At 47.0% G+C, this 18,254-nt stretch overlaps 1 protein-coding gene and 1 long non-coding RNA gene across 8 annotated transcripts; both read right to left on the bottom strand.

Annotated features, from left to right (window-relative positions):
• Positions 1 to 1,229: 1,229 nt before the first annotated feature.
• Positions 1,230 to 3,321, bottom strand: LOC136528432 (WRKY transcription factor WRKY28-like). The gene is made up of 3 exons (XM_066521394.1): positions 2,921 to 3,321; positions 2,376 to 2,792; positions 1,230 to 2,281 (listed from the first exon to the last, which is right to left on the bottom strand). The coding sequence occupies exons 1-3, from the start codon at positions 3,269 to 3,271 to the stop codon at positions 1,802 to 1,804; spliced, it is 1,248 nt and encodes a 415-aa protein (XP_066377491.1). The 5' UTR covers positions 3,272 to 3,321; the 3' UTR covers positions 1,230 to 1,801.
• Positions 3,322 to 10,296: 6,975 nt separating this feature from the next.
• On the bottom strand, positions 10,297 to 15,361 carry LOC136526895 (uncharacterized). 7 transcript variants are annotated; one of them, XR_010776627.1, is made up of 5 exons: positions 14,631 to 15,361; positions 14,417 to 14,558; positions 13,733 to 13,873; positions 12,554 to 13,501; positions 10,297 to 10,842 (listed from the first exon to the last, which is right to left on the bottom strand). It is a non-coding gene; the product is annotated as an uncharacterized lncRNA (long non-coding RNA). The 7 variants fall into 7 exon arrangements; XR_010776626.1 differs by having other exon boundaries at positions 10,297 to 10,933; XR_010776624.1 differs by having other exon boundaries at positions 10,297 to 10,744; positions 10,824 to 13,501.
• Positions 15,362 to 18,254: the final 2,893 nt, after the last annotated feature.

The raw sequence follows: 18,254 nt of genomic DNA on the forward strand, positions 1-18,254 counted from the left end.
GGTTCGCGGGTTGAACTGACCGGAGCGTCCGATCAACACGACCGGAGCGTTCGGTCACCCCGCAGAAGCTCATAACGGTTCGTTTTTCAGGCTGCCTTATAAATAGAAGTTCCACTCGTGTGTGGAGTCACTTTTGCTCATTCCAACAGCTGAGAAACACGTTTGTGAGTGCCAAGAAGAGCAAGGTCCTAGTGAGGTGATTGAGATTTGAGAATCCAAGAGTGTAGCCTCATTAGTGAATTAAGAGTAGCAAAGTGTGCATCCATCTTCTCATTAGGCTTCGCGTGGTCAAGTGAGAGTTCGTGGTTATTACTCTTGGTGATTGCCATCACCTAGACGGCTTGTTGGTGGTTGGGAGTTTGGTGATCACCCGGTGGAGCTTGTGCGTGACCCAACTTAAGTTGTGAGCAGCTTTGGGTGATTCGCCGCGACGGAGTGTTGAAGAATCAACCCGTAGAGAGCACTTGATCCTTGCGCGGATCAAGGGGGAGCTACACCCTTGCGCGGGTGCTCCAACGAGGACTAGTGGGGAGTGGCGACTCTCCGATACCTCAGCAAAACATCGCTGCGTTCCTCTCTCTTTACTTTGAGCATTTACTTTGAGTATTTATTTTGAGCAATTCATACTTGTCTTTACATTCATAGAATTGATATGCTAGAGTAAGTTTGGAACATAGGTTGTAAGTCCTTTGTGCGTTAGTTTGATAGAAACACCTTTCTAGGCACAAGGGGTTAATTGGGCTATCCGTAGGATTTAGAATTAGCCCAATTCACCCCCTCTTAGGTATCTTGATCCTTTCGCTTTGGACACGTTTTTTTTCAACTCCTGTGTTTTTCTTGCAAAATCGCATTGATTCATGTGAAATTCCCGCATGGTTCCTATGAAATTCTCATGTTCCAAACAGCTAGGACGATGCATTTTTTTAGAGAACTATGGTATATTTTTAATGTAGGATTTATTTTGCGAGATAGATTGACCTCGGAAAGGCGGAATTACATGAGTTCATGTAATTAGCCTCCTATAATATTCTTATCTTGGCGATGTGACTGTGTTGACCCTCGTTTTCATTTGTATATACCCACTGGTTGTAATCGTATTTTGAACTAATTTCGAATCCGAGGTCATAGAGAATGTGCGTGCTTGTGTAATAAAATTAAAAAAGAGAAGAAAAGAAAGGTTGGTACTTCTGTGAAAAAATAGCAACCCGATCAGATGAAATACTATATCAGCAGGGACAGATCACCCTGAATTTTACACCCAGAGAGATTTGCACGAACTTCTTTGTCGCTTACAGCATGCACATGCGATGATATTATCGATCTACAAACTCGGTCGTCCTCTCGATCTTTTTCTTTTCTTTTTTTTTTTTTTTTTGGCGACGGGTCGTCCTCTCGATCTTGATCTCTTCGATAATCCATGCATTAGCAGACTAGCATGCAAATCCAAGCGTCCGGCGACATACATATATGCTTACGTACGTGGAACTAATCAGGTGTACTACTTACTGGTGTATATATAATTATATATACCGTTAATCCCCAGGCTTCATATATGCCTTCATCATCATCTAGCTTCAACCTTGAATGGCGTACGTGCTTGAATTAGCAACTTCAATAATGGCCCGCGCCGCCGCGCGCCAGCTGATATTTGAATGGACATGCATATATACGCAATCAGCAAATCGAATTCACTTCGTCGCCTGGTGGAATTCCAAAATTCTGAGCTATGATTCTGAATAAATTCGCTGTCTACGGACTAATTCATCAATTAATATATCATCATGTTTGTCTACTAGTTAAATTAATCCCTGGTCGGGGAGAGCTCGAGGATCCGGCCGGAGAGCGCGCTGACCAGCGCCGCCTTGAACCCGGGAATCCCGGTCAGGGTCACCGCCACGTGCTCCGCGAGGTTCTTCCTCGCAGCCTCCGACGACGGCCCGGTCGTCGCCGCCACAGCCGCCTCTTGCTTCTGCTTCTGCTGCCGCTGGTGCTGGTGCTGCAGCGGTAGTGGCGCCGCCGCCGGTCGCACGACGGCCTCGCCCGCCGGCGGCGCAGCCGTCGACCTTGCGGCCCTTCCGCCGTCGTGCTGCGGCGGCTGGCCGTGGTTGTGCTCGCCCTCGTACGTGGCCACCAGGATGGTGGTGTTGTCCGCGCTGCGCTGCACCTTCTTCTTCACCGTGCACGACGGCGCAAAGGAGCACCGGAAGTAGGCGCGCGGGCATGGGTTGTCCTTGGTCACCTTCTGCCCGTACTTCCGCCATTGGTACCCATCCTTCACCACCTGTTTTGTTTTGTTTAAAGCAGCACGAGTTAATTGACCGTAAATTCGGCGCGAAAAAGCGATGGTTAATTACGGCATCCGATCCGTTACTTACGAGGCTGAGGTCAGAGGGGTCGGCATGGACGTATCGCCGGGACACCTTGGGCTTGCACTCCTCCCGGACGGCGCGCCGGAAGGCGGCGGCGGTGACGCTGACGGCGGCCGACGTGCACTCCGTCCGCTCGTGGGCCGCGACGGCGGCCGTCAACGACGGCGACGGCGACGGCGACGGCTTGCGGTTGTGGTGGTGTTGGGCGGTGTCGAGGCTGTCGCCGCTCCGGATCCGCTTCCTGGACGGCGAGGCCGCGGAGCCGCCCTCCGACGTGGACGACCCGCGGTTGGCGGCGGCGGCCACCATGTCGTTGACCTGGCCCTGCAGCTCCGTGTACTTGGCCACCACCGCCCGCAGCATCTCGCTGAGCCGCTTGTTCTCCTCGCCGACGCGCCGGAGCTCCGCCTCCAGCGCCTCCACCTGTAATATAACCAGCAAGTTGCGATCGATTCCCCAGTCAGCAAAGTGCTTACGTTTGTAATCCAGCCGGCGATGGATCGAATGAGCTGCAGAGGGCATATGGCTCACTCGTGCGCCTAGCTACATACCTCTCGGTCTTTGTTAACGGCCAAGAAGTTCTTCTCGACCATGACCTTGGTCGCCGCCGGCCTCGCCGCGGGAAGGCCGACGTTGAGGTCGAGGCTTAGGGAAGGCTGCTGCCCGACCCACGGGTCCATGTCCGCCGCCGCCGCCGCCGTCGCCCCCACAAGAATCGTTAGCCCCTCAATAGCGTACAACCCAGACGTCAAGAACAGATCAGAGGCGCGCGCTAGCGGCTGGTACTGGAAGCCAAGGAAGGAGGAGCTGAGGAGTAGCTGCGCTGTGCATGGATGAGGGGGGCATGACTCCAGGAAGGCGAATATATAGGCAGCGGAGGACGGAATGTGGAGGAGGCACATGTGCGTGCGTGCTGCAAGTTTGGTGGGAAGGCTGGCTGGCTGGCTGGACTGAGGGGCTACTGGCTGGGCGGAGAGCGACGGCTAGTTCCGCGGCTGGGGGACTTGGGTGGGAGACGAAGCATCTTGGGAGGCCTGCTTCTCCTCCTCCGTCGTCGTCGTCGTCTTGGTCGTGACAGAATATAATACGCCCGGCGTCCGTCGAAGTGATCTAGGCGTGGCGCGAGTTTTAATTAGTCGCTTAAATTAAACTAATCTCTTCTTCTGGACTGCAGTGTGGTGGCGGGCGGGGACCCGCCGGCCGGACTGGATCATCAGGGCAGGCCAGGCCAGCGCTTGGAAAAGCAGGCGACGGAAAGGGTCGCCGGGGTCAAAAGGATTACAGGTGGGGGAGGCTTGCGATTTGGCACTCCCGAGTCCCGGGTTTAGCTCGCATTTTGGGAGGATTTGCTTGTGTCACCCCTTCTTGTTGGCTGGTCTCTGTCTAACCGTATGTAGGATGTGTTCATTAGCTGGGAACCAGGTCTAATCGATTGTAACGCCTCAGCCCGGTAAGACTTTCGTACTTGCTTCGCGCAAAAGGTTCGAACCGAAGTAACGGTTTCCCAGACCGAGACTTTTAAGTTGGTTCGGTATCCCTTTAGGTTCTGACATATGACTAATTTTCCCGAGCCACAGTGTTCCGTGATGCTACAGTGCATCGCATCACCTTATCGCTACATGACTCGGTAATTCGGCCCAGCCGACCAGGCTGGCCCAACTTAGCCCATTAGCGCGGTCTCACATTCACCTACCCTTAAGACTCGACGTCCTCGTCGAGGGCCGAACCAACCTACCCAAACGGGATAAATGTCCAGGATCGACTCTCTTGGCCCACGTCCATATTCCCAGCTCCTCGGCCCAAGTGCCATGCGCAACCTGTCCGAGCTCTCGAGCCATATGTTCGTGAAACCACGAGAGTTGGCTCTGAATACCATTTGTAACGCCCCAGCTCGGGAAGACGACTAAGATCCACTCTACACGTTGAATGGACCACACACCTGCTAATTAACTCTCTTGCGCTTTCGTCCTCGCTTCGCGCAAAAGGTTCAAACCGAAGTTAACAGTTTCCCAGACCGAGATTTTGAAGTTGGTTCGGTATCCCTTCGGATTCGACTAAATTCCCCGAGCTACAGTGTTCCTCGATGCTACAGCTGCTCGCATCACCTTATGGCCATAGGACTCGGTAATTCGGCCAGCCCACCAAACCGGCCAAACTTGGCCATTAGTGGGGTCTCACATCGATGAACTCCAAAAGGTTTTATGTTTCACTTATCTTATTTGAGACTACATGTGCTGCAACTCGGTTATCAGGATTATTTTTTGAAAAGAAAAAACACAGACACACACATCTAGCACCTAGCTGTACGTCCTGGCGGGCAGCTTGTTTGCCTGGGAGTACGCCCTAAAACTCGGTCAATTGGTCATGCGGGCACGTATAGGGTATATCAAAACAGACACACATATTTGTTGGGTTCGATCATGCCTGCCTGCCCAAATGTGCATTTCCCAACACAGAGTCTCCCTCTCCCCAAACTAATTAAAAAGAAGAGCTGCCTTGCAGGTGATCGTTGACGAGCAATGCTAATTACGTGCGTCATTAGCCTGGCTGGTTCTTGATTTGGGTTAGAAAAAGAAGAGCAGCCTTGCGGTTTGATGTTGGCACGAAATATTCATTGTACTTGGACCCGGCGGCACGCAGGCAGAGGGGACAGTCGGAGAGACTCCGGATTGACGACAAGGACGACACACTGCAGCCTGCAGGCAGGACTTGGACCTGGCGCGGGGCCTGCTGGTTGCCAAGAACAAGTTGGCTTGATCTCTTCGCGGGAAGGTAAGCAGGCTGCAGGCAGCACGGAATGGGTAAAGTTGGGGAAACCACAGAGACTGTAGGTCGGACGTGTTGATCTTTTCCTGAAAAAGGGGCCACGTTTCTTGAACTTCTAGATCATATCAATGCATGCAGGCCAGATTACCAAATGCTCCGTATGTGTAGTCAGGGCAAGTAGGTCTTGACATTATCCACAGGAAAAGGTAGTAGTGTCCGAGTACGGGATCCCATGATGTTCAAAACAGAGGACTGGATTGGCCGGAGCAAATTCCGCTTTTTGACAAGAGCAGGACGGCATCCAACAGTCTCTTCGCAGCCCGAATCAGTTCTACTTTTTCAATCATAGAATAATATTTTCTCTCATAATAAATTAGCTCTACAAATCAGCCGCAACGACGATAATTCGTGCCGAAGGCCCTTCTCATCATCGGTGGCGAAGAAGAAACCGTGAAGAAATTCATCTCACATCGTGGTCGTGCTTATAGCTATACATTAAAAAATGATTTTTTTAAGACAAATTTATGGTTCGTGGTAGTAAAGTACTATTCCATGTTTCTCCTAACTTGACCAGACTAGTTACTTGCAGGCGCGGAGTCAACAGGATCCGGTTCTAGTTAATCGCCGAAGTTTACAGCAAGAGAAGCTGTATCGGACTAGAACTGCTGCTGCCCTTTTGCTCACGTATACGTACATGTGAACTGGACCGCAGCCGCCACATCTGCGACGGCCCTGTTCTGAAATCTGAATCTTTGCTGGTTACGGAGAGGTGGTGCATGAACCGAATTTAACCTCTTCAGCACCGTCTTCACATTTCCCACATTTGGTACGCCGCCGCAAATTAAAGTCAGCAGGAATCTAGTGATGGTCTGCATGGATTTTTTTTTGGCACGATGCAGGCCACCTAATAATAGACTTTCTAGGTTTCTATATCGGGGTCTCTGTACTCTGTTCCACGATCGAGTGGAAAAAAACGAGCGGCACTGCACAGAATCCGAGGCTACCTGGATTATCCGGTGACTCACTTGTTCAACCCCTAGCTGCTGTAGATGCCCTAGGGGTGAAGTTGTCACGCCCATCACGGAAATGGTTCACGTTCAGTGCACTTGCATTGTTACTAGTCGCCCTGCCCTACCTAGCTTCGTGCATTGGATCAATTACTGCTGGTTCAATTTCAAGCACACATGTTTCGCGAAAACAACTAGCAAAAAAGTCTATATCGTGATAGATACTCCGTCGTTTTAAATTATAAGTCAGTTCTGATTTTTCTAGACATATTGATTATTTTACTATTATTTAGATATAATATATAATTAGATACATAGTAAAACTATATATATCTACAAAAGTTAGAACGACTTAAAATTTTGAAAATGAAGAGAGTAAAAAAAAGGGTATAACCGGTTGCTAGCGGCTGGTTTCATTAAGAAAAATATCACTAGTAAAGTCATGTTCTGTTGTACTCGTATTCATCTCAATCAATGTGTGTTGGAGTAGATGTACTTATATTCATCCTAATCCACGTGTGTTGAAGTTCACTCTAATCCATTTCAAGCCAAAGGGCCTCTAGTCCAACTGGTTAGAGCGTCCCAGCAGCACTCCTCAGGTCCTAGGTTCGACTCCTCATGAGAGCGAATTCCAGGCTGGGGTTAAAAAAATCTCCTCGTCTGTCCCACGCTGAAGCACAGGTCTAAGGACCGGTCCGTTCTCACAGGGCGACGGTGCCGTTGTGTAAGGGTGGAGCAGGGGTTTGGGGGTTTTCTGGGCCTGCGTGAGAAGGTCTTCTTCTTAATGCAATGCCTGGGGGTGGTCATACCCTCGTAAGTCCAGTTTTTTTAATCCATTTCAATGCACATGGATTCAGGTGAATAAGAATATAGTCAAACAAGCCATAACAACCCTAAACCCTCAACAGCTATCCTTCAACAATCACCACCTATAACCACATCATTTCTTTGCTCGCCCTTCATTGTCTCCGCTATTCCAACCATCTCTCAAGGCCATTCCTCTACCATGGGATAGCATATATTGTCTGATTTTGGTGTCAAATAAAATCGGTTGTGGTATACTCTATCAAAACTTATGAGGTACTCAGGGCATAGCGAAAGGTATGTACGTAGAAAGCCAAAACAACTTATAATTTAGGATGTAGGGAGTAGAAAAAAAGAGCTTTTGATATGCTTGTCTCATATGAAAGGCTTTGTAAATATTAAGTATCCCTTTTTTAGAAACAGTTGACGTTTTAAGTTTGGACACAGGAATTTAGGATGAGTGAAAAGGTGTGGTGTACAGAGAACGAGGAGTGAGATATAGAGATAGAGATTTATGACAAAAAGAAATAAAGTATTGGTAGAAGAGAAAGATGCATCGGAAAGTGATAATTAATACAAATTTGTGATTTTTTTTGAATCCTATAACGTCAACTAATTTGGGACAGAGAGAGTAACAATCTTTCCCTCGAATAGCCTCGCGAAAAGAAAAAAGTTCTAACACTTAAATGCATCATTGCATCAAGACAATCTCGCACGGACTTGAGTGACTAACAACAGCACTAAGAATATAACACGACTTACACTAGAAGTGCAAGCTCTAAACGGAAGCTTTGCTTGTGACATGCATTATGTTGACATGGGAGCACTTTCATGTATGAATCTGGCGGCTCCAAATATACGTGGTACGTACACGTACTACGGTCTACAAATTGTCAGGCTACTTGCACTACTATATAAATCATTTTGCAAGACAGTGTACTTTTATTGACCTAGGCGGTCACAAAATACAACCGCCTCCTAAAATACCTGGCGATTAACGAAGGCGGTCATTTTTTATTTACGGAGGCGGTCAGGAAATACCCGCCTCCAAAAATAGATTTACGGAGGCAGACACCTTAAAATAACCGCCTCCAAAAATGGAGGCGGGCACACTATAAAGCCCGCCTCATAAAATACAGGATGAGCTCCTAGCCCAAGCAGCCCATCTCGACCCGATTCACGCTCGTAGTATATAAACCTAGATCTAGGGTTTCATTCACTTATCTCTCTCACAGCTCCTCAGTCGCTCCGCCCCTCAGTCGCAGTCAACGCCCTCGCACCCGACGCCTCCGCACCCCGGCCCCTCCCTCGCCGGTCCCTCTCCCTCTCTCCCATGGTAGCCCCCACCCGAGCCTCCTCCCTCCTCTCCCCCATGGAGCCCGAGCTCGGTTGGCGTAGGGCGCGCGCACCTCCCTCTCCTCTCCATCTCCCCAAGGAAACTGTGCTCAGCCGGCGCACGGGGTGGCAGGCGACGCATCCCTCTCCCTCTCTGGCGGCGCATCTCTCTCCCCCGAGCTCGGTCGACGCACAGGGAGGACGCCGATGCATCTTTCTCCCTCCGCGGCGGCACATCCGTCTTCCTCAAGCTCGGTCGGTGCACGGGGAGGCCGGATCCGGCCCCGGCGCGGGCGGATCCGGCCCTAGCCTAGGCTCCACCACGGCGGATCTGGGGGCGGCGGGCTCCACCACGACGGATCTGGCCCCAGCGCAGACGTATCCGGCTCCGGCGCCAGCAGATCTGGCCTCGACGCGGGTGGATCTGGCAGCGTGCAACCCAGATCCAGGCCCAAGCCCGACTCGGGCTGTGGGCTTTTTCCTTTTTTTGGTTTTTTTAAATTATTTTTGGAGGCGGGCAAAACAACCGCCTCCGTTAATCTGGCATTAACCGTGACCTTTGATCGAAGACGGTTGCAATGCCCGCCTCTATTAATCAATCTGGCCCGCCTCTATAAAGATTTTTGTAGTAGTGTTGTTGGCCAAAAGATTTATAACCTCTCGACCCAAGGCCGTGCACGTGTCTCGCGGGAAGAAACGGTGGGAGTGGTAATATTTTGTGTCCATATACTACCAATGACTTGGAGAACATGTGGTATCGTGCACTAGCGTGGAGTGTCGCAACAACATGCTTATCGTGTCGTTGTGAATTAAGCACACGAATGTTGTGCTCCATTAGCCCACACGGAGGTCACATGCTTCATGAAAAAGCGCTTCTCCAAGAGTGAGTCTGAGCGCACTACGGTACTAGGAGAGCAGAGCGCCCCCTGTTCTGTTTGGAGCGATTGGAAAAGGGGCACGTGGAACATGTGACCGCGACAATAATATCCTCCTGCCAACCGGACGGTCCGTCCCCCGCACCCAGACGAAAGTGAAAAACAAGGAGCAGTACTCCACGCACGCGCGAGACGAAGTCGCCGGGCCGCGGGGCCCCTCCGCGCAGGCCGTCCTGACGTCCCGTCCCGTTCGGCCGGGCCGCACTCGCAGTCGCAACTCGGATGCGGATGCGGTCGCCGTCGCGTGGACCCCGTCGAAGATGCGAGCGGAGGCCGCAGCCGCCGCCTGGGCCTGGGCCTCGCGGGAAAAGCCACTGCTCCGGTCGGCAGGTGGGACTTGGGCCGCTCGTTGGTTCGTCCGTCAGCGACCTGTCGGTCCTGGACCTTGACCGGTTCGATCGCTCCGGGTCCCAGGGCCCGCCCGTGCATGGAGTCGAGTCATGCGCATGCGGACGTGGATGCTGACGGAGGATGGGTGCGATTCTTCTTCCGTTTTGGTTTTGCTGGTCTCGTCAAATTTCTACTGCTGCCACTGCCGCCAGTGACTGGCGACTTGTCCGACTGCTCCCAGTCACGTGCGCAACTGTGGGGCACGGATTGGATGACGGAAGCTTGGTGGGTGGGGACCGCGTGCGAAAGTCGATTTATATACTACGTAGTACTCCAGTAGTAATAAATCTGACTGTACGCCAATTTATATACTACGTAGTGACTGCTCCCAGACACTCCTGCGTCTTACGTAGTACTCCAGTAGTAATAAATCTGTACTGTACGCCAATTTTAATACAAATGGTCGCTATATGTGGGCTTGATGAGGAAAGGTATATTCTTCGTTGTACCACCCACATGGTATACTCTTTTTTTTGGTACATGTACATGTTCCAAATATCCAACATAATTGAATTACTATAATATACTAATATGTGGATTTATATACTAACTAGTAGATTGGCGCGCGCATCCGCGCGCCTGTGTGCCTGTAAATGGAGATTTTGTGTAACAATGGGCGTGTTAGAAATCTAAGTGAACTAAGTATAAAGTTGAAAGCAGTACAATGTTCAAGTGCGCAATACATGTATGAAACTGAACTGTTCCATGGATTTAGTATATTATGAATTGAAGACTTAGAAAAAAGTCATCTAGCCCTGAATCATTTATCCTTTACTCATCCTTGACACAACAAAGCAGTACAATGAAGAAAAGCTAGCTGATCTACATAGAAGAGTCTATACAATAGTAGACAATATCCTGGTCATACACAAGGCCCTCAGAATATGTTCAACCAGCTACACAAGCATATCTCGCTTACATTTATGGTTATGGAGATCATGGCGGTCTCCTCTTCAGCCTTTTTGAGATCAGTTCATGGTAATCTTCTTTTAAGACTCCCTTGGATAAGTGCACAAAAGTATAGAAGAAGCTGAGGAGCCAAGTTATATATACGTAAAATTGAACGCAGATGTTGATCAATGGCTGGCCATTTGTTTGGGGGCTTCAATGTGTGGCCTCTTAATGAGCAGCCTGTGTCCTGCAACAATAAATAATGGATGACCACAACGTCCATAATCTGTGTAGTGTTGACGTTGTTTAAGATCGATATGACGAACCGGACAAATTGACATCAATCTGAAAATGAAGAGCAAGCAAATTTGAGATGTTAACGCCATTGAAGTGCACCCTTAATGTGTTAGCTGTCTATGTATATTGTATGTATACCCTACAAAAGTAAATGGAAATGGCAGTAGATACCTATGTCATGAATAGAACCTAGAATTGTATATGAAACAACACTGCTAAAAAAAACAGTTTCCGATGTGGGCAATCTGATTTGCCTTTCTATCTGCAAGGATAGCTTGGGAAAAACTTGTCTTCTTAACCGCCTTAGAGTCTTAAGCAACATGTCAGAGTTCCTATGAATTCCATTCGAATCCAAGAGGTTTTCATTACAGAAATTCTTAGTATGTTCCTCTAATTAGTTACATCATCAGTTAACTGAGCTATATTATCTTATGATACGTGTACTATATATAACATATCAGGCACGGATCAACTTAACTACTGGTGCATCCAGAATATGGAGAAGGAAAAATAAGGCAAAGATGAGGTCAGTAAAGCAGCAAAACAGCACTAACCAAAGCTTTTTTTTCCTGGACACTGCATTGAACCTTAGTGGAACTTACTTCGATATAGACAAGGTTCCTCCTTTGTAGCTTCATTACTAATCTTTTCTAAATGTAATTTAGAGGCAGACATGGCAGCACATTCTTTAACCAGTTGGACATTTTAAGTGAGAGTGTTCAGTGTAGTTGAATGGTGCTCATAACCAACTATATTTAAGATTAACTGGAAGCTGCAGGTTGGGCCTAACTATTTTGCAGGAGTCACGCTGTTGCAATTAGACCTCTTTTTGCATAGTAGTGCTGTGAGTTCGTCGCTGTGAGTTCGTCAACACGAGTTCATAAGGAAATAAATGGGAAAATAAACTATTTATTACTTTTTCCCCAACCGTGACCAACAACAGCATCACTGAAACTATAAAGATTTTGTATTGTTTGCAACAGTCACCAACAACAGTTTTCTAGCAGCAGTTCCATCTATGACTATTATCTAAACCGAACTATAAACTGCTGAGTCCACTATCATCATCATTAGTTGAATTATAAACTAATAACTTCTATCAATATCTGTAATTACTACAGGCAAAGTTATATATGCAGGATGATCTGCTTAATTTTCTATTAGCACCAAACCCATGATTGATGGCTGAAACTTAACAGAGTTTATCAAACTTGGTGGCCCTTTCAGTCCACTTAGCTAACTAAGGTTCCTGAGGTAGTTTTCTATCTACATGCACACATATTCTATACAACATGTTGTAGGAGTGTCAAACATTCGTAAATAAACTAATCCATGAGCTCTAGGATCTATCAAAGTCAAAGGCAATGGATTCTGATGTCCCAATTATTTAATAACCAAACAACTCAACTGAAATACATGGAGTACGTAAATTTAGAGCAACAACTAATGTTGCTGATGAATCGATCATCAGCTGACTTCCCCTTATCTAGCATATTTTCTTAGAAACTATGCCCACAAAACATGTGCAGCTCGGCTGTAGTTTGCAAACATCATGTGAAGCAAAACGAAACACAGAGATAAGTTAGAAAATAAGTTCAGCTAGGGAACTCATACTCATTTATGTTGTACATCATTTTGGGATAGGGAGCAGAAATAGGAAGTTGAAATCATGACGTATGGAAGCAAACAAAAGACCTCCTATTTGGAGAACCAAAGACACATGTACTGAAGTAAATTAAAAACAATAAAGAAAATTAACCTTTAGGCAGCAGGGTAGCAGCTGACATCTGTGATCAGCTAAACAAACCTTGAGCGGTATATTGGAGGAAGCTAGAAAATAAAATCAGGAGCTCATTAGACCTGTATTTATGAAAACTCTAAACATTTCAACTATACTACTGAATTCGAAGCATATGTGCTGTAGTAGCCGACGAATTTTTGGAAATGTTGTCGCTCACAACAGAACATTGATTCAATTATCATGTAATAAAAACGCTATGCATGGCAACTGAAAAAACAAGTAGATGTTGGTTCTGTCCTGCATGGAATGGCTAGCCTGTGTGATGTAATAAACTGGAATGATTGTAAGGTAATATAATGCATGATAAAAGAAAAAGGCCTTATAGCTGTTTGACTTTATCGGACAAATAGAACAACGATGCATAGTGGGTCCCTTAATGGCAGCATGGTTCGTTCTAGATGGTCAAAATCCTATAGCTCACATTGACGCAAATTGCAGGAAAGCAATGAGCTATAAATAAACAATAGCGGTACTGTTGTACAACTATTTATACAGCGTATATGTTGAGATAAGTCATAAGTGGGTCGGCAGCGGCAAGGAGCATGTACTGCACGATAGTTAGATAAGCATATTTGGACCAGCTCAAACTTGATACCATCTTCAATTAGAGGAACTGGAAACTACGAAATCCAATAAGATATCCAAAACAATTTGGAATTTGATTCTGAATATCTTCATGCCATCTGAACACATATTACACCTTATTTGAACACAGAAAACAAAGGAAAGGACATATATATGAGTACATAAGTAGGCAGCATTTCGATCTATTATTATGAAATAATCTAAACTAACATCTAAGGAAGGCAGAGAAAGTGGATAACATACCAAAACGATGAACTGAACCCTAGGTGTCCTCCCGAGGATTGAGTAGGTGTTCCCCCTGGATGATTAAGGGAGCCCAACCTACAAAATAAAGCCATATTAGAATTGGCGTCGAAAAATATGATGACGCAACAAATCTCTTTTGATTTCATTTTGTGCATTTTTTGAGGTACACGATAGAGCGAAGGACTAACTGGATAATTAGTCAATTTCGTTGCATCATCTTAGACAGCAAGCAGTTGCATAGAACTTAGAATTTACGAATGTATCGGGAAATAGGTAGAACTGATAAAGGAGATGGTGCGAAAATACCAATAATCAAGAAACATGATCAATCTTCCTCTGAAATCATCAAATTCTCCAATAAAAACCGGCATCAACAAATCTTGTCATGGAGAGACCTGCGTTGGCAGCTGCCACCTGAGAAAAGGTAACCACATATTACCTGAGAACCTGAAGACAAAAGGAAGGTGAACTAAGACCATTAGGAATTGATAAGCTAAACTTTGGGTGGCAAGCATGTAGCTTATCAAGCTCTCCAGAGTATTAGCACATATATTTAAAGTTAACTTCTGAGGCAAATATGTGGACTGCTATATCTGGAATGACCATAGGCATGAATAGTGTAGCATGGCATATACAAAACTCAGGATGTTAGTAACAGTAACAACATGCTATTAGTATGATTCCCGTATACAAAAACCAAATTTGATAGCGCAAGATTATTGACATCTCAGTGTTATAATATGTCTGCTTCAAAAAACAAAAACACATACACTGGCACTGATATATGCAGAAAAGAGATTGAGACTGAATTTTCTAGACTCAGTATCTGCTCCATGCACCGAAAAGAAACATTCCTTATTATAAATGAGGCATCTGGCAAGTTGCCAACCTGTGAAGCAACCGTGTTATGGTTTATCCTAACACAGTTCTGTTTTTAATCTGCACTATTTTCATCCAGCATCATAGTTTAAAGGGAGGAGGGTAAGGCACCTGGTGGCGGAGATCGATAGCATCTTTTTCACCTTGGCTGCTCCATTTGCATCCATAGAAAAAAGAAGATGGAGTATGGATCTACAGAGAGGAGAAGATAGAGCACCATAGAAATGCCCCTGTTCTTGCCCAATCCAGAACCCTAGAAATCAAAATCCCCAAATATCAGTGCATCCCCTAACCATAACGCAAAGAGATAAGGCCATTTACTTACCTAAGACGCCGACGGACCAGTGGATCATGTGATTCCAAATATCCTGTGGGGGAACTAACGGATCCGGCCATGGAGGCACTGGATCCAGTCATGGAGGCCCCCGATGAACCCCAGCAAAGGTGGACGACAAGCACGCAGATCTCCGGTTGACCCCAGCGCCGGAGTGTGAAGGAGAAGAGGAGCAAGGGAGGGAGGCCGCCTTTACCTGGGGTCTGCTCGCGCCGGGTGGTCGCCGAGCCGCCCGCGCCGGCGGACGCTCGGCGGCCTCCACACCGGCGCCCTCGCCAGCCACGCCGCGCCAGGGCTGTGCTCCGCCCGCACCCCGCGACCAGCGGCGTGGCCGTAGCCGGTGCATCGCCGTGGGAGAGAAGGAGAGGAAGGGGAGGCGCGAGCGGCGGCGGCGGCATCCGTGCGAGCCACGGGAGGAGTGGGGGAGAACGGGGAAGTGATGAGGCCGACTCTTTTTTTTTCCTATAGAAGGATCTGGACCCAAAATCGGAAGCCGCAGTATATATTTGATGGATTGGCTCCAGAGCAGAAGCCGGATTATGCTGAGAGAATTACACGGGAAGCTAGTGGATGCCAATAAAGAGTGGTCGAAGCTGAGAAGCTGTTGCAGAAGCTGTTGCTTCGAGCGATCTGGGCCACCAAACGCGTGATCGGACGGCCGAGGCTATTTTGGGCGACGTGGAGGGTGGCGCAGGCGGAGGAGCTGGCCATCTTTTTGGCTTTTAAATAACTCAGTGTCAAATTTCTGTGTTGTACGGAAGACTCCTCTGTTTATTGGCCGAATTTTTTAAAATTTGACTCTTTTTTTTGAAAGTTTCTCATAAATAGACCTCTGGCGGAAAGAATTTAGGAAATTGACCCTTAGCTCGGCGCCATTGGTGCTGGCGCCGAGCTCCTGGGCACGGGGCAATGGCCTGCCAGGAGGCTCGGCGCCAGAGTGACTAGCGCCGAGCTCGGCGCTGTAGATTTTGGCGCCGAGCTCGGCGCCAGTCACTCTAGCGCCGAACCCTCTACATTTAACCCCAGCCCAACCTTCTTCCCCGAGCGTTCTTCCTCTTCTTTCTCCTCCCTCTCGGGTTTTTCTCTCCCCACTTCACCCTACCTCACGAATCGACATATTGGACCTTGAAAACCTTGATTTGATCCGTAGATCTTCGAGAGCAAGGTATACTCGCTCACCTCCTTGTTTTTTCGCATCGATTCGGTATATATTAGTCGGATTTTTGAACCTAAGAATCGTCATCACTTAGGGTTTCATTGTATCCCTCAATATATGTATTATACAACCGTAGGTTGATTCCAAGGCGTGGAAAAAACTAGCAAACCAAGCCACATGTAGTTATGTTATGGGTTCATTGTTGTGGATGAAATGAGAAACCCTAGGTTTAGGGTATAATGTTAACTGCTTTTGGTTCTTAGAACGAAATTGATTGTATTGTAGTTATGGTTCTCATTGATATTTTTTTTGTGATGTTTTGATTTATGTTTGTTAAATTACATCCATTTTGTTAGATGCAAGAAATATTTCGGGAGGAGTTTTGGTGAAAACGGGGTCGTCCTCGAGAATTATACCCCGACGCGTCTAGCAAAGATGCCCCTATCCCTCTCGACCTTCCTATCCCTAACTGTGACTGTGGTTTCTTGGCCCATGTTTTTCAATCGAAACATCCGGATACAGCCGCGCGTTGCTTCTACACATGTAGTCGGTTTAATGTAAGAAATTATTTGTACTATCCTTTTTCTTTATTTGTTTAAGTATGGTACTAATATTTTGTTGGAATCTCGTTGTGTAGGACCATGAGAGGTGTTTTTTTCAGTGGATCGATGGTGCAACAAGTTTGATCCTAGGTACCTCTTTTTCGACGATTGGTTTAGAGAGAGACATCCACGTGAGCACTTCAAGTGGTGGGTTCCACCCCCCTAACCCTCCAGCAATGACGGCTAAGGAGAAGCACCTAGCCATAGTTAGACGACTCGAGGAACCTCCTCTGTGTGATTGCGGAGATCGAGCTGTGATAAACCCTAAAAATACGTTGGAGTTTGTGTGTCCAAACAAGCATGAAGTAAGTGCAAAGTGTATGTGTTAAAATCTTGAGCTATATGTGTTCATGTACTAATGTCTCATTATTTAGGTGTATTCAATGGCGAAGTGTCGTTTCAAGGAGTGGTTGTATGGTCCTAGGAACCAATGGCCGGAAGAACCGCGGAGGGTTAAGGAAAAGAAGAAAGAACGGGTAATCTACAAAGCACCTCCTGTCATGTGCGAATGTGGTGTAAAATCCAACTATGGCCTAGTCTCTTCGGAGCTTGGAATAGGCCATTATTGCGGCCATATGACTGAGTATGATGAGGTTCGTTATTTTTCTGGTAAACATGAAATTGTATTTTGTTTGTTTTGCTAAGACATATATGATATAATATTTCTTTTGAACAGAGCACTAGGAAATGCAGTTGGGAATGTTATGATGGTCAAGCTAAGTTCTTGGATGAACTGAAGAAGAGGCAACTAATTGCACGAAAGAGGGGATATGGACCTGACTACGTCAACCTATTCGTTAAACATCAGAAAGAAAAGATGCGTGAGTTTGCTAGACAGCGTGGTATTTATAACCCGATCGATGTTGGGCTTAACAGATGGGGATTGGAGAGGTGGATGACGTTAGAGGAGGAGAAGGCAAGGAATGAGGCAAGGGAGGAGACAAGGGTACAGATGCAGGTCTTGAATGAGCATGTTGCTACATTATGTGCCAGTGAGTGCTTGAAAACCTTTTTTTCGTTGCCTGGTTTTAAATGTAATATAATCGCGTTGCTAACTGATTGCATTTTATACATGAAGGGATTGGTTGCAGCGGGGAACATGCTGCAGAGGTGGCTCATGCAAGGTATGTGGAGAAGAAGTTAGATGGCCATAGATCACGAGCTGGTCGCACCGTTCAATCACCGATTGTGTTGTGTGATGACGGAGACGAGGATGAGGACAACACTGGCAGACTGAGTGAGCTCATTGCTCTAGCAGAGGCGGGCATACAGGCGCAGGAGGCTAAGGACGACACTGGCAGGCTGAGCAAGCTCATCACTCTAGCAGAGGCGGGCATTCAGGCGCAGGAGGCTGATGACGACACTGGCAGACTGAGCGAGCTCATCACTCTAGCAGAGGCAGGTTTATGGGCAGAGGAGGAGGATGACGCATTCTTCACTCAGGCCGCTTACTACAAGCGACAGGCAGGTCAGATCAACACAATTGAGCCTAACCACAGCAACAGGGTTGTAGTAGAGTATTGGTACTCGGATGATAAGTTGCTTACTCAGTACGTTTCAGACTGAGGATTTGGAAGTGCATTTGCCCCTATGTCTACTGTCGGCACGTAGTTGTAGTATTAATATGTTGTGTAATGTGGCATAGTATCGAACTTTTTATTATGTGGTTGTTTTCATTATCTATGGTCTTAATATTCTGCTTAATGATACGGACGTATTTAAATTTGAACACGTGCTGCAAAAAAACTTAACGACGTACGGCATTATATAAATCAACACACGAAACACATTAAATGGCATGTGACTACATGTATCGAACCTGGGTACAGAGTTTTCTTTGACTAAACCTAACATGCC

Source organism: Miscanthus floridulus, chromosome 19 (assembly GCF_019320115.1).
Source record: "Miscanthus floridulus cultivar M001 chromosome 19, ASM1932011v1, whole genome shotgun sequence".
Classification (NCBI taxonomy): domain Eukaryota; kingdom Viridiplantae; phylum Streptophyta; class Magnoliopsida; order Poales; family Poaceae; genus Miscanthus; species Miscanthus floridulus.

What these genes read in the sequence shown, in the direction of transcription:
- LOC136528432 (XM_066521394.1), bottom strand. Translation starts at nt 3,271, where the DNA reads ATGTGCCTCCTCCACATTCCGTCCTCCGCTGCCTATATATTCGCCTTC. An exon ending in CCGTTAACAAAGACCGAGAG is followed by an intron (nt 2,793 to 2,920) that starts GTATGTAGCTAG and finishes GTTATATTACAG; the next exon opens with GTGGAGGCGCTGGAGGCGGA. An exon ending in ACCCCTCTGACCTCAGCCTC is followed by an intron (nt 2,282 to 2,375) that starts GTAAGTAACGGA and finishes AAAACAAAACAG; the next exon opens with GTGGTGAAGGATGGGTACCA.